General features: G+C 36.8%; 1 protein-coding gene across 3 annotated transcripts in view; it reads right to left on the bottom strand.

The window, feature by feature from the left end:
• The window catches only part of ARAP1 (ArfGAP with RhoGAP domain, ankyrin repeat and PH domain 1), a 2,759,262-nt gene that overhangs the window by 1,969,257 nt on the left and 774,504 nt on the right, over nucleotides 1-15,501 (bottom strand). For all 3 annotated transcript variants that reach the window (XM_044073028.1, XM_044073030.1, XM_044073029.1), the window contains exon 3: nucleotides 14,094-14,177. In XM_044073028.1, the coding sequence (XP_043928963.1) occupies nucleotides 14,094-14,177 (84 nt within the window). The remainder of the gene's footprint in view (nucleotides 1-14,093; nucleotides 14,178-15,501) is intronic.

Below are 15,501 nucleotides of genomic sequence, written 5' to 3'. Positions count from 1 at the left end.
TTGTTAAAAAGGAGGGGCCCAAGGATAGAGCCTTGTGGTCCACCAGTGGTGACTAGGAGGTAAGGAGGGAGGTTGGAGTGGCATTTTACTGACTGATATCTATTGCACAGGTAATTTTTGAACCACAGAAGGGTGGGCTGAGTGAGACCTAGTGAGGACATTTGAAGTAGAAGTTTGCTGTAACAAACTGTGTCAAAGGCTTTAGACAAGTCTAGAAATAAGGAAGAGACCAGTTTGCCATTATCTCTAGCTTTATTGACACTATCTGTATAGGTTAGACGGGCAGTGCTAGTACTATGGGATGTACAGAAGCCATGTTGTGTAGGGGATAAGAGTTCTTCCTGCAGAAGATAGTCTAGAAATGGTTTTTGAATACATTTCAATTATTTTGGTAAGGGGGGATACGATTGCTATAAGTCTAAGGTGATTAATGTCTGTTGAATTTCTTTTTTTGTGCAGAGGGATGATGTGTGACTTTTTCCAGAGAGAGGACATGGGATTCCTGGACTGACCTATTTATATTGATTGAGACAGGACAGGCAATACTACTGGACATTTTTAGGTACTGGCTTGGGAAGCCATCAACTGAAGAAAGCACAGTTTAAGTTTGCTTAAAAGTAGTTTTATATAGGATGTGGGCACAGGTTTGAAGGTGAAAGTGGATCTGTTGATATGTGGTTGTTGGGTGGGCTTGTGATTAGACGCTGAGGAATCTTGGTTAGAGATACTATACTATCTATGAAATAAGAGTTGAACTGTATTGTAGTTTCAAGTGGTGAGTTTTCGGGAGAGGGGTTTGCGTTGAATTTTTGGCCAGGATGCAAGATTTCTTTAACAGATGTGCAAAATATTTTAGGGTTGTGTTTAGTATCATTTTGAAAGTTATTATACTACAGTTTTTTTTTCTTAATTTATTTCCTTTTTAGTACAACTGTGAAGAATTCTGAAGTTTTCAGGATATTGAGGTGTTTTATATTTTTGCCATTCTTTCCAGGCTTTTCCTGCATCCTGCATTAGCATTCTACTATTTTTAAATAGCCAAATTGCATTATTTGTTTTCATTGTCTTTCTTCTAGGAGGTACAAGGCTATTTAGGATATTTAGAAAAATTGTATTCAATTAAATTACAGCATTGTCTAAGGGGGATTTTTAGAAAATTCTAGCTAATAGATGACAGTGAGTAATGAACATTTCTGGGTTAAACTTAGAAAGGTTGCTTGTTGTTTTACAAATATGCTGTTTAACTGGATGTGTGAGATGCCTAGTCGTATAGATTGGGAAATGATCACAGAGAGAGAGACTGAAATTGTACCTGTGGTGGAGTATTTGCTAGAATCTGATACTAGGAGCCAGTCTAATAGAGAATTTGATGTCTTGCTATAATGTTTAGTGATATTAATTAGTTGTGTAAAATCATTTAAGTTCATGCTAGGTGAAGGGGAATTAGAGTTTATATCCAACCAGCTGACATTCATATCACCTTGTAATATTTTTTCTTGTGGAAATGTTATGGATATCCAATGTAGGATATCTTCCAGTATAGCTGTATTGCCACCAGGAGGGGTGTAAAGGACAGTAATACATGTTTGTTTATAATAGTTTATTTTGAGGAAAGCAATAAGAAGCCCTGCTAAACTGAATTTTGGTGTTGGTTTGCTGTAAGGGGACATGTGATAGGTACTGGGAAATATTAAAGCAATACCACCACTTTTCCTCTGCATACAGTAACTATGGATGATATTATAGCAAGGAGGTATAACGTCAGAGTTACTTATCTGGTTTTGAGCCAAATTTCAGTTACAGCAAGAACATCAGGCTTATGTTGAGTAATCCAGGTATGTAGTTCAGTAATTTTATTTCTTGTACTTCTAACATTTATTGCAGCAATATTTACATCCCCAGGGTTAGGGATCAGTTGTTGCTGAGTTACATAAGTGGGGCTGGGATTAGGGTGTATATCTCTTTCTAGAAGGATTTTTAGTATATTGGGGAATTGTGCATACTTGTTTTTTTTACAGAGGATTCTTGTACTTAATTTTATTTTGGTTTGAGATCAAGTGGAATTAATCAGCCTGCATTTGAGGGACAATATTAAAAAGGTTGGTGCAATGTGTGGATAGTGTATAGACGAAGTATGGATAGGTGGTTGGGAAAGAGTTGAAGAGATGTAAGATATTATTGAGTCACGGTAGGATGAAAGACTGCACAGTAGGAATAAAAGAATAGAGGATAAGTTGAAGAGTAGCAGAATTAAGTACAGGAATCTGTATTTTATGGATGTCAGGTAGTGGGGAAGTAGCAATGAAGAAGGAAACAAGAAGTTGCAGGGCAGTAGAAGACTCAGTGATGGTGGACTCTGAAATTCACCCCGGGGATCACCTCTGTGGCTCTGCTTGACAGGGGCACAGGATAATAATTTTCTTGGGTGGCAAAAGCTAGGGTACTTTTTTGGCTAGGCTTGTATAGGCCCTAGCGCCGATAGCCTAGTACCTAACTATGAATCTATGAACCTATGAAAGCTGGAAGAGGATATGCAAGGAGGGAAGAGAGGTGGTTTGTCTTAGTATCTTCTCTGGAATGTAAGGAATAGAGGGGTATTAACGGCTACAGTATAATAATGTAGTCAAAATAATAAGAAAAGAGGATTTATTTGGGAAAAAGATACAATGTGGAATAGACACTTGTTATTAGGGAGGGTTGTGATTATAAATGAATCTAGTGCAAAGCAGTATGGGAGGGAGAAAGATAGTTGGGAATAGGGTTAAAAATTAAATAGAGACAGGGAAGTAGGAAAAAGGAAACAGACGCATTTGTATAGAAGTAGTACGGTCATTTGGGATGGGTTTTAGAATAAGAGTCACGACTGAAATATGTATGTAGGAACTATAATATTAGGGGAAGGAAGGGGTGGGAAGAAATTGGGGTTAAGGGAGTTAAGCAAAGCCAAGTGGGCTTCCTATCCTGAGGTCAATTTATAGGTAAAAGCAATCAGTTTATATCCAGAAAAAAAGCAATTAACAAAGAAATGCAAGTAAAACAGATTTTCTGTAATTTCCTGAGACTAAATAACTGGCGTATGCAGTATAGTCTACAGGTCAAGCAAAAGGGGACAGTGGGCAACTTAATAAGAAGTCCTTAATAGTGCACAGACTATTTCACAGAGACTTTCAATCACAGAGCAGCCATGTATTTAACTGATTAAAGTTAATAAGTAGCAAGGGTCTTCATGATAAATACTTACATTAAACAATGACAAAATTCTCAGTAAACTTCTAGGTGTAGGGCCTTGTGACAGAGTTCCTGCAATATCAAGGTCAGATGTGGTGACCGCAGGCTATTAAACACTTGCAAAATTCTAAGTAAACTTGTAGGTTTAAGGCCTTATGTCAGTGCTCCTGCAAAATTGAGGTCAGATTTAGTGACTGCAGGCTATTATACAATGATAAAATTCTGAGTTAACTAGAAGGTGTAGGGCCTTGTGGCAAATCTCCTTCAATACCGAGGTCAGATGACTGCAGGATCTTAAATAAAAGAAAGAAAAAAATTGTACAAAGCTGTAAAATTATATTGAGTCAATAAAGTTAGTACCTATTATACAAAAAAGGACTACAGTAAGTCAGTGCAAGAGAATACAAGGGAAATACAAGAGTAGAGTGACAGTAAGAAAGTGTATGAATATAAGCTCAAAGTAGTTTTAGCAGGAAGTATACTAACAGATAACCACAGTAATGCAGTGTAAATACACAGCTGTATCAAGCAAATTATCAGAACATGGCACTACACTAAGCACAATATAACACCATCACTTAGTAAACATTTGTGGGATTAACCAGTACATCAAAACACTAGAATTTCATTAGAGTTCATGGGGTCTATATCAGTTCTGCAAAAATCCATTTCAGTGAATACCAAAAGGGCGACATGTATTAATCGAACCACGAATAGACCGAACGCACTAAAACCGCAAAATTTAAAACATCGAGCGGTCATAGTCGGCCAACCCCACCACCTGCTACATACTACCTACCCAAACAAAATAAATAAATCACATACATACACTAATCAAACCCTACTCCGAACCCTAAAGTAAAGCACCAAAACCCAACATCTAACCCTGCATTAAACCCCACATACACAACTATCTATGCACTATCCTTAACCCCTCCCTAACCCTAAGGTCAGTAACTACCGCAAACTTCCCCTACGGAGATATACCCTAACAAAATAAATAATACACATAAATGCATTTAACAAAACCCTACTTCTAACACCACACTAAATCTTACATACATTACCTATCTATACACTTACCTTAACCCGCACCCTACCCTAAGGTCCATACCTATCACACACTTACCTTAAGGAGATATACTGCAGATGGGCCAACCAAAACACTTCAACAATTTGGATTTCACTGTTTTGGATGTTCGGCATTTACGTAGTTTGCGCAATACGTGTCGATCATTTCGTATTCGTGGAGATGGTGTTTGGATCGTCTGACAGGAAGCTGAGTTCATGGACTATCTATTTCACAGAGACTTTCAACCAGAGACAAGGCATGTATTTAACTGATTAATATGCAGCAAGGTTCTTCATGATAAATATTCTTACATTAAATAATGAAAAAATTCTCAGTTAACTTGTAGGTGTTTGGTCTTGTGGTATAGCTCCTGCAATATCGAGGTCAGATGGAGTGACCAAAGGCTATTAAATAATGACAAAATTCTGAGTTCAATTGTAGGTGTAGGGCCTTGTGGCAGAGCTCCTTCAGTACTAAGGTGAGATGTAGTGATTGCAGGCTACTAAACAATGACAGAATTCTCAGATAACTTGTATGTGTAGGGGCTTGTGGCAGAGCTACTGTGATACTGAAATCAGATGCGGTAACCGCAGGCTCTGCTCTATAAAGGAAGATAGTGACTGAGTGTAAGAGGAGATGACACTGAAATTATATTTGATATCTTGCTTCTGAGATATGCCTGTTGAATCCATGGGTTCCAGAAAGGGATTATTTTACAATGTTTGTATTCATATACACTCTTACATACAGTTCACTAAGAGGAATTCTGTGGACAAAAAACTTTGATGATAAGAAGAATACATTTATTTCAAATTCATTAATTTATTCATTCATTTTCCACTACCCACATTATCCTGTTCATCCATATCCTTGCAAAAAGTGGACAAACAATAAATAATCTGTTCTGGACTAGACATCAGTCTGTGTTAGTGAATACATTTATTTAACTATGGAATGGGAAGTGAAATGACAAAACCACTGGCTCCCTATCAAAAGTGTGCGACCAATCCTGATATTTCAAAAAATTAAACTGGGATTCAAAAAACAAAACATACAGACAGTCAAACAAACAAACAAGCAAGCAAACAAAAAAAAAGCAAATTCTGACACATACCTCTCAACTGTACAGATTTTCATAGAATGTTCAGATTTTTGCCTCATATTTTTGGTCAGTTTTTTTCATAAAATTGTGGTTTTCTGGCAAATTATTGGGAAATCATTAAAGACTAAAGTTAGAAAATAATGACAGACATTTGAGTTTCAGACTTCATAGTTAAGAAAATTCATGCTAATGCAAAACCTGTTATTCTATTAACTTAAGTTTGTAATTTTAAAAAATTGTCCCTATTTTTGGGCCTTTGTCCCACTTTTACTTATGGCTTTGTCCAGATTTCTTGCTCTAAGAGGTTGAAAGGTATGTTCAGACATTTGGAATTCACGGCTATAGTTCTGCCCCTACACCTGCAAATTTCTTACATTGACTCCAAGACTACTGTTTCTCCAAGCAGATGAAATATTCTGTGACTGCACTGCCTCATATATAGCATCTATTTTACTGCATTTGTACTTTCCGTTCTTATTTTCTAAGGATCACAATTTTGCTACTCAGAATTTCAACTTGCAACTGAAAGTGGTTTTCAGCATTTTTTTTTTGCTTTTTTGCATGCCACAGAAAAAAGCCTTTATTACATAATTATGAATTCATACACACACACACACACACACACACACACACACACACACACACACACACACACACACAAAACTACTCGTATGTATGCTTTCATTAAAATAAATACAATTCATTTAAATTTATTTATTAATTAATTTATTTATTTATTTTATTCAGATAGATGAGATGTGACTTGCTATTCTAGTAGCTGGTGCTGACCCCATTCTAGCACTCACTCAACATTAGATTGAAAGCAACAAAAGAACAAAAAGGCTCCTTCCCACTGACTTGGGAAGCAACATAACTAACTAACTAAATAAATAAATAACGCTCCTTTGCTATTCTCAGACTTCAGGAGCCAAAAAAAAAAAAAAAATTATTGCTTATTTTTAGGGAGGACCCAGAATGTTGACTAGGGGAAATTTAGCAAGGGCAGCGGGGAAATTCCCTATTGCTGCATTGATATAATGAGGTGAAAGACTGTAAAGGAATCGAATTGCAATAAATCATGTCTGGAATAATTAATAAAGTACTCTACTCTTTTCAATAAGTGCGATGAAATGTTTTTCATATACTCTCACTGACTCAGGCAGATGGGACCTCAGTTAAACATCTCATATGAAGGATGACACACAGGAGTTTTGCTGTTGTCTCACTAATGTAGGATTCAGTATATTGCAAGCTACCTGGCATTCAAAGGATGATACATCCCTGACAAAGTAAACTGGTAAGCCTTAATGGCTTGCTCTGCACTTTGTGTGTGTGTGTGTGTGTGTGTGTGTGTGTGTGTGTGTGTGTGTGTGTGTGTGTCTGTGTGTGTGTGTGTGTGTGTGTGTGTGTGTGTGTGTGTGTGTGTGTGTGTGTGTGTGTGTGTGTGTGTGTGTGTGTGTGTGTGTGTGTGTGTGTGTGTGTGTGTGTGTGTGTGTGTGTGTGTGTGTGTGTGTGTGTGTGTGTGTGTGCGCAGGAATGTGTGTTAATACTGTTTGTCCGATTGCAAATGTTTTATCACTGAAATGAGGGTACTAATATTTAAACGTACATGAAATTTGAAGAAGTTTAAGCCCTTGGCAATTGAAATATTATTAAGAATGACAGTCTGAGCACAAAACTCTGTTTCATGAAAAGTGAACATTGCTGCTATTCAGATGAATTTGAGGCTAGTGTTATGGGGGGGGTTAGTGTTAATGGGGGGGGGGTTAGTGTTAATATTGCGAGAGGAAATAGCTTCCTTTCTTGATATTATTTTATTCAATATTTTTTGTTTTCAATGTTGTATATGCTCGGACTTTTTTGTCTGTGTCTGAATTATTGTTTTGTCAGAGTGGTTCAACATTAAATTAGTTCAATCATGTATGTGTGTGTGTGTGTGTGTGTGTGTGTGTGTGTGTGTGTGTGTGTGTGTGTGTGTTTGTGTGTGTGTGTGTACTTTCTATGCAATGGGTTTTGAAATTTTCTTGAGTTTGTACTCGTGGACTGTGTGACGCCCGTGCCCTGGCCCAGTAATCAAGGAGCCTCAATCTTCACCACTAACACCAAAGAGGGCGTCTCATATAGGAGAAAGGATAAGAAATGCACAGAGTAAAGTGCAATTTCCCTTAACAGCACGCAGAGATCACAGTCAGTCTGGGGCTGGCTGCTCCCTTGCTCTCCAGGTCCCCAATAAGACTTCCCACTGGCACAGCTATAGAGTCCAGATCTCAGCCTAGCTGGCAAGCTAAAACCTCCAGTACCCTCTCTGTCCAACCAGTGCTTCGTGTCCCTGCCTAAGTAGCTCACAGACACACACACACACACACACACACACACACACACACACACACACACACACACACACACACACTTAGAGATAAGTATTTATACAACTTCACAGACACTCCTGGGAAAGGCTGACACAGATTCACCAGCTGTGACCCTATACCCAGACTAAATGGTAGTAATTCCTGCCACCACCAGCTAATAATTATCAGCTACTCAAAGGCCCATAAAAGGGTGTCCAATTATTACTGTGAAATAATATTATCCAATAGTAGTGTAACTAAGCAGTCTTAAGGCTTATTGGAATGGCTTATTACAGGGTCACTTATAAGCATGCAATGTACTCTAGAGCTTAATTTATCTCTACATAAACCAGCCACAGTTGAAAAGGGTTTAAAAATATTTCATAACAGATACTAAAAACACAAGACAATACTACTACACCACAGTGCCATTCAAGAGTTCAGAGATCACACAGAAACTTAAAATAATTCAGTAATACAGTCCTGGCATAACAGATAAACACTTAGTCTAATCTTTTCTAATTCCTAGATATCGCTACAAGAAAACATACTTCTAAAGATAACTTACTTAAGACAACAAGCAGTGCTGTAGGTTGGATATGAAGGCAAATATGCTTACAGTCTCTCTCTGAGCAATAGTTTTTAAAATCACTAACAAACATTTCGGCTGGGCCCTCCCAGATTACATCATTCTCATTTAGTTCCCATTATATCATTTTTTTGACACTTAGCCTGGAGTTCCCAGGTCAACAGGCTACATTATTTAGCAAGTTAACACCTGTTCAGGAAGCTACAACAATAAAATATGTTTTACATGTACACTCTAGTAAATATTCCTTAAGTTAAAACAATAGAAAGAATGTGCTAGTCCAGACAGACTGACTCCGAGCTCTGGAGATCAAAAGGATAAAAAGATATAATCTTAATTTCAAATAACAGATATGAAATGCTTGACCTAGTTTTCCCCACAGCAGATGGCAATTTTGCCACATTGTTGAAACAGCATTTCTTTACATTTAAGACAACAAGCCTGTAGTTTACGTTTATATTTACAATTGACAGAATTATCTGCACAATTCTATTTGACTAGGATGGCAATCTTCACCCTTCTCTACCAGTCTTCACAGACTGAGTCTAAAATGATTCATGGAGTTCAGTGTTCTACAAATTTTAAATAAATAAATTAATAAATAAAATAAAATAAAATAATCTAGAGGTTAAACATTGCAAGAGAATATTACTACAAACCTCTCCAACTTTATGTTTATGAAAAAAAGGAAGTACATTTCCCATATAGTGCACAAAAAACAGAAAGTTCAATTACCAGCATTGATTAGGGTTCTATCAGAATATAGATTCTTGTTGATAGTTGTAAAGGCTTTAGATCCCTTATTGACCATAATGAAGGGTTCTGTTATAACTTTTTGCACAGTGTTCCCAACATGATAATTTTTCTTTCTTCTTTTCCTTCTTCCTTTCTTTCTTCACCATTTAGCTCCCATCGGGTGGCCCCTTTACAGTATGTGCTGCGAACTTTGTGCTGTGGCACAGTCCTGTAAGGGGGGGGGGTAACTTACAAGTACAAGGTTCCTGTAATGGGGTAAAGGTTAACTTACAAGAATGGTGTTCTTGCAAGGTCACTCTTCAACCTGTGATTGGAGGGTGCCTCTGTATCTCAACTGTATACTAGAACCTTTTAATACTGTCATCCATGTTCTCATTTCTCCAAACAACTCTGATCCCAGATTATGGTGCAACATGAGTTTTAAAGTATTAGAAGTATCCACTAGTAACTGCAAGGGCCAAAAAAGCACTCTGAACTCTGTAACAGAAAAGGTACAAAATTATCTTTCTTTTCATAGCACTTACATCAGCTGCAGCCCTCTTTTGGCAACCCTTTCACTAGCCTGAAAATCATGATGCACTAGGATTCATTATCAGTTATATATATAAAACATGTTGCTACTCACTATCCTGGCCATGAATGCAAGTGGAAATAATGAATGTTTCAGGCTCCCAGAGGTGGTTTCACTGGTATCCCTGCAGCAAACTCTAATCCATGTTTATGTCTCAGTTTTCTTGTGCTAGTTGAACGATTAGTCATCAGATATTTACCATCTTCTTTGGCATGCCAGCATCACTCCTGGAGTGTTTTGATTATACTTAACATTCTATCATATATGTTGAAAATAAGCACATTTCTCACTACAGTTTACTCGCCGAAGTCGACATACCAATATTTCTAGTGACAAGACACAAAGGAGCAATGGCTCTGCTGGTGGTGGTGCAACACATAGACGTGTTGCACTTTAAGAAGCACTCCTCATAACACACGGTCTTTAGGTAGGCTCAACACATCGAGATCATGTCTACTGAACTAGATAGAGACATATAATATCCTACAGTATATCAGAAAACAATCTTCTTTAAATCTGGTTCAGGATTCCAGTAGAGGCCATAAAAATAATTTGTGTACCGATATATACCAGCTGGATCATCTGGTATATGGATAATTCATGTCTCTTGCCTCCAGAACTAATTACTTAGTTACTTCAACTCATATAATAGGCCAACTGAGGTTGCCTTGGATGTGCCTTCAAGACTGAATGGCACACGTCCATGTGGATCCTGTAGGCATTGTTCCTCTACTGATGCTTCAAATGAATTTGTACATCCTATCTCAAAGCAGATATTTGTATTTAAGGTGTCAGCTAGTTGTAAGACTCTGAATATTATCTATTTAGCTACGTGTGTGGCATGTGACAGTTTTTATGTTGGTAAGTCCAACAGAATGCTCTATGAGCGGATTCGTGAGCATAAATATGCCATGAGACGAGCTGATTTAACCAATGCTCTTGCTAAACATGTATATGAGTCAGGTCCATCACATTATTTTATGTTTAAAGTTATTTAGATAGTTAATAAGGGTCCCAGAGGTGGTGATTTGGTGAATTTTACACAGGAAAGGAAACTATACTGGATTTGCAAGTTTCTCTCTGATAGGAAGCCTGGTATAAATAACAAGTTCTCTTTAAGACCGGTTCTTAGATCTAGGGATTTGCATAGATAATTTATAATGGTTGTGGATTGGTTAATGTGCATTTTAAATTTCTGAGTATAAGCCTGTATATTTCAGTCTGGAGAAGAACTGTGAGTTTGAAAGCGCTTACTGTGTTTTTTGCTGCAAATAAAAGTGAAGTTGTTTTAAGCCGTGGTTGTGGAACTTTTCGTTCTCTACCGTTTGCTATTTTGGAATTATTGGAAAGTTCCAGCTTCATCTTGGTGAGAGGTCACTTTTTACTTGCAATTTAATTTATTTATTTAACTAATTCAAGCACAAAGCATGTAGTGATTAGCTTGAAAATTACACATTTTGTGTAATTTGCCCACCCCAACCCACCTCCATGCACAACTACTAGCCACATTAATAGCCACACAGCCAGCATTCATAAATAAAATAAATATATTTCCCATTTAGTATACAAAACTTGCATGTTATGTTCCAAGAACATCCATGATCAACTTTAAAGCCGTAAGTTATAACTCACTCCCTGCTGTAACTTTAAAGCCATCATTTTTATAACTCAGTCTCTGCTGTTCACTGTACTAGCAGTGCTGGGTTATATAGATCCTTGTTACATGATTCTGGATTTTATTACCATCATTATCAACCTTAACTACTCTAAGTAGGCCCTGTATTGACCAAGCCTTAACCAACCCCAACACTTCATTTTCTACAGATAATTTATCCAGTTCTCATTCAAACATTCTTAATTGCACCACTGGGGGTACACAAAATTCTCAGTATCAAATCCTATACAAAATATAATTATAAAATAGAAGGAAAAACATTCTCCCTCTTACTTTGAATGAACCTTCTCTGCTTCCCCTCCCTCTATCTCCTTGCTTGATCCTTTCTCTGTTACTACAAAAATACAACCTCTAGAATAAATAAATTTGTTGTACCATCCAGAATTATAACCTTAAAAAAATATAACTTGGAGTAGCATCCTTTTGTTTGATAATAAATTACATGTACAGTAGACTCCCTGTTACCTGGTCTCGCTGGGACAGGATCTTAGCATATAAAATAGCATTTATACAAATTAGCTAGAAGAGCAGGATTTGTGTTAGCATGCATTTTTCTAATGAATATGAAGTCTAAAACGCAAATATCTGTCATTATTTAGCCTAGAGGAGTAAAAGTGTTGTTCTTCTCTATTGTCTTTTGCTAGGGCTATGGCAGAAATTTGATGGCCGGTTAAAGCGAGACCGGATAAGAGGTAGTCTAATGTATAAGTACTGGTGTTTCAGATAAAATAGATGAGAACATAAAATGATAAGTGCAGCAATTTTCTTGAGCATATTCTAGTTCAGTCTTTCATTCACTTGACAGGTGGAGTGGTAAATGCTGAGCTATGTTTCAGCTGAAAATTAAAAGCATTGATTTTAACAATATTGGTGGCATAACAGAAAAAAAATAATTGTCTTGATTCACACATTGCAGAAAAACATCTGGCTATCTAAAGGTATCTATAAAGACCTTGAGATACTGTGTTGAATGTGAATATTGTTGAGGTAAATTGACTTTTTTCCTTATAGCATAAACAGATACAAGACTGTCTTTCAAATTAGATTTCTTACAGGAAGAAAAATATTTCTCTTCTAGCACCAAACTAGAAAAAGTACTAGGTTGAAACTTTAGTATTTGCTGTTCACAGAACCAAATTTACAGAAAAATAAAGAAAGAAAGAAAGAAAGAAAGAAAGAAAGAAAGAAAGAAAGAAAGAAATACATGCATATATACAAAACATTTTTAGAATGGCGTAGTGGCAGAGGTAAATGGCCTAAAAGAAATAAGGTAGTATTTGAGCTTGTTAACCTGACTGTGTACTGCACAAAAGGTTCACCTATATTGGGAACAGGGCCTCCACACAACAGTTGGTTGACTGAGTTATGTCCTGTTCCTAAAAATACTGTTATATTTGATTAAAGCAAGACAAGAGTTTCCACAGATGGATAAAGGAACTTCACTTGCCTTTATTTATTAACAGATAGTTAACACTTCTTCCTTAAAAATGTCTGAGAAAATGTGTTTTAATGCAACTGTGCACAGTAGCTGATAAAGCAGTTTCTCCGTGTGTGTGTCTGTGTGTGTGTGTGTGTGTGTGTGTGTGTGTGTGTGTGTGTGTGTGTGTGTGTGTGTGTGTGTGTGTGTGTGTGTGAATGAGTGTGGGTGTGTGTGTGTTTGTGTGTGTGTGGGTGTATGGGTGTGTCACGTTGTCATCATTCTAAACGTAGTACCTGTTAAATGGGATCTGATCCTGGGTGTTAAATAACAGACATATTGCTTAACATGCTTATGTTACCTGTGTATCATCATTATAGAATCTGTTCAATCATTCAGCTATGCCTAAGTTTAAGGAATGTTCCCAATACTGCTTCAGACATTTCCTTTTTTTCCCTTCTTGTAACTGCTACAAATAGATTTTTATGACAAACACAGAACTGTAGTCAGTAAATAACAAATTAAGATACAAATTATTCTTTCTTCATAACCAGCTCATAAAGCCAAAATTATTATAGTGAAACATTTCTTAGTGGACAGTGTCACAATTTAAAATGTGTCCCAAATCTGAAAGTACAGTCATGCAGCTAAGTTAGAGTTTGCTTCTATTTTGGATTCAAGAGGTTAAGATATAAAGTTCTGTAAGCAGAGTATTAGACATACCTCAGAAAGATATCAACCATATTATGCACAGATATGAGACATGTCATACACATGTTACAGAAAGATGTCAGCCATATAGCAAATAGAAATGGGTCAAGTCTTGCTCACATGTTAATATGAAGCATGTCATGCACGCATGTCACAGAAAGATATCAGCCATATAACAAATAGATATGAGACAAGTCACACTAGCATGTCACAAAAGGATAGCCATATTGCAGACAGATAGGAGATGTGCCATGCTCCATGATGGGAGTCACTGCCGTATAACCCAAATTCGGTGAATTCAACTCAGTCATCAGCTGAGGTCATAGTAGGCCGAAAGCACCCTTTTCCCTGACCTGCAGTGATGTCAAAACTGGTTATATTATACAGTGAACAAAAGAGGATGCAGCTCCTTGCAGAAGAGGTATGGCAGATTTGCCCCCCCCGAAAAAAAAAAAATATTTGAGTGCTGCTTCAGTCTATGTGCTTTCATTCAAACTGGCATTCACATTAAGTATTTTAAATTAAGCTCTATATTAGCACCACAGGCTTATTATTACCAAAGTAACAGTATTTTGCACCAAACATCCAAATTAAATAAATAAATAAATAGATAAAATATGGTACCTCTTTGCCTTCTGCAGGACCTCTAAGTGAATTTCTGTTGTTTCCATATGTCTCGGAGCTGTAACATCTGCAGCATGTAAGTTACTGGTAGGAACATAAATAAAAGAAATGCAATAATTTTCAAATACTTTAAATTTCAGTGCACCATTCATTAATCTGATTCCTTCCATCACTCCATGAACATTAAAAATAGTGCAAAACAAGGATGCTCACTCTGTGATGAAATAATATCTTATTAAATATGAGTGCTGAACAATGATGCTTACTCTATGATGAAATAATATAGCAATAACCCACAGCTGGGTGTGGGTAATGCTGTATTTACCCATGGTTGGTATTGTTTGGTCACGTGGGTGAAGCCCTAGTAACCAGACAAAGCCAAATGTGAGTACTGTGAGTAAATAGGCATTACCCACACCCAGCCATGGATTATTGCTATTATACAATGACATTATTTAACCAAAAAGTTATTTACTTTTGTTAAATAATGTCCTTGTATAATGGCGCCATGCTGTTCTTCTACATTTTACCCCAGGAATTTTTTGATGTACTGCGCATGCCTACGGGACTTTTGTTCCCACGCTTATGCAGTACATCGGTGCTGAGGAAAAAGGAAGATCTCCATTGCTTTTTTCGTTTGTTTTTAATTAAAAAAATGAAATCAGGAGACTTTCAATGTACAGGAGAGATGGGACAAACAAAACATAAGGATAATCAGGTACATTTCTCTAGTTTTGCATAACGTACCCGATTATCCTTGTATTTTTCTCTGTCCCATCTGTCTCATTCTTTTGAAGTCTCCGGTTTTTGAAAAATATTTTTTTTTAAATAAAAAAGTCGAGTTTCTGTAGCATATATTAATAGAAGAAAGTCCAGGCGACTGGACTATTTTCCATTGGTATATGCTTGATTTATACTGGGCACACTGGGTGGGCTGACCATTTAGCGTGCTCATTTTGGAATGTTAATCGCCAGTCTTTGTATAATACCTTAGTAAGTATGGGAGATAGAACAAGGCATTCACCAATGAAAGTTCAAACATTATGAAGTTCTTGAAATTCTGGAAATTTAAATTAAATTACTGGAAATGAATGCAGTAAGTCAAAAATGTCTATATCTCGTGGTAGGGTGATCTTCGAGTTAGTATATAAAAGTAGGCAGGATGTGAAGATTTATCCCCATCATGGAGTTGAATGCAAGGGAGCTTTCTCACTTCAAAAAAAAAACACTATTAATCTCTTGATATGACTATCACAGTTTGTTATTATTCTTAGTGAACTGCATATTTTTTACAGGTTTGGGTCTTGCATTGTTAAATCTAAAACTTCCAAAATGATACCCCAGTGCAGTGATGTTCATTCCCTAATTAAATAGCATCTTTCAATTTCATTGTTTACTCTGAGAAACA

The sequence above is a fragment of the Protopterus annectens genome, chromosome 5.part1 (assembly GCF_019279795.1).
Source record: "Protopterus annectens isolate FY-2018-M chromosome 5.part1, PAN1.0, whole genome shotgun sequence".
Taxonomy (NCBI): domain Eukaryota; kingdom Metazoa; phylum Chordata; order Ceratodontiformes; family Protopteridae; genus Protopterus; species Protopterus annectens.
This window is presented reverse-complemented; position numbering and strand designations above follow the sequence as displayed.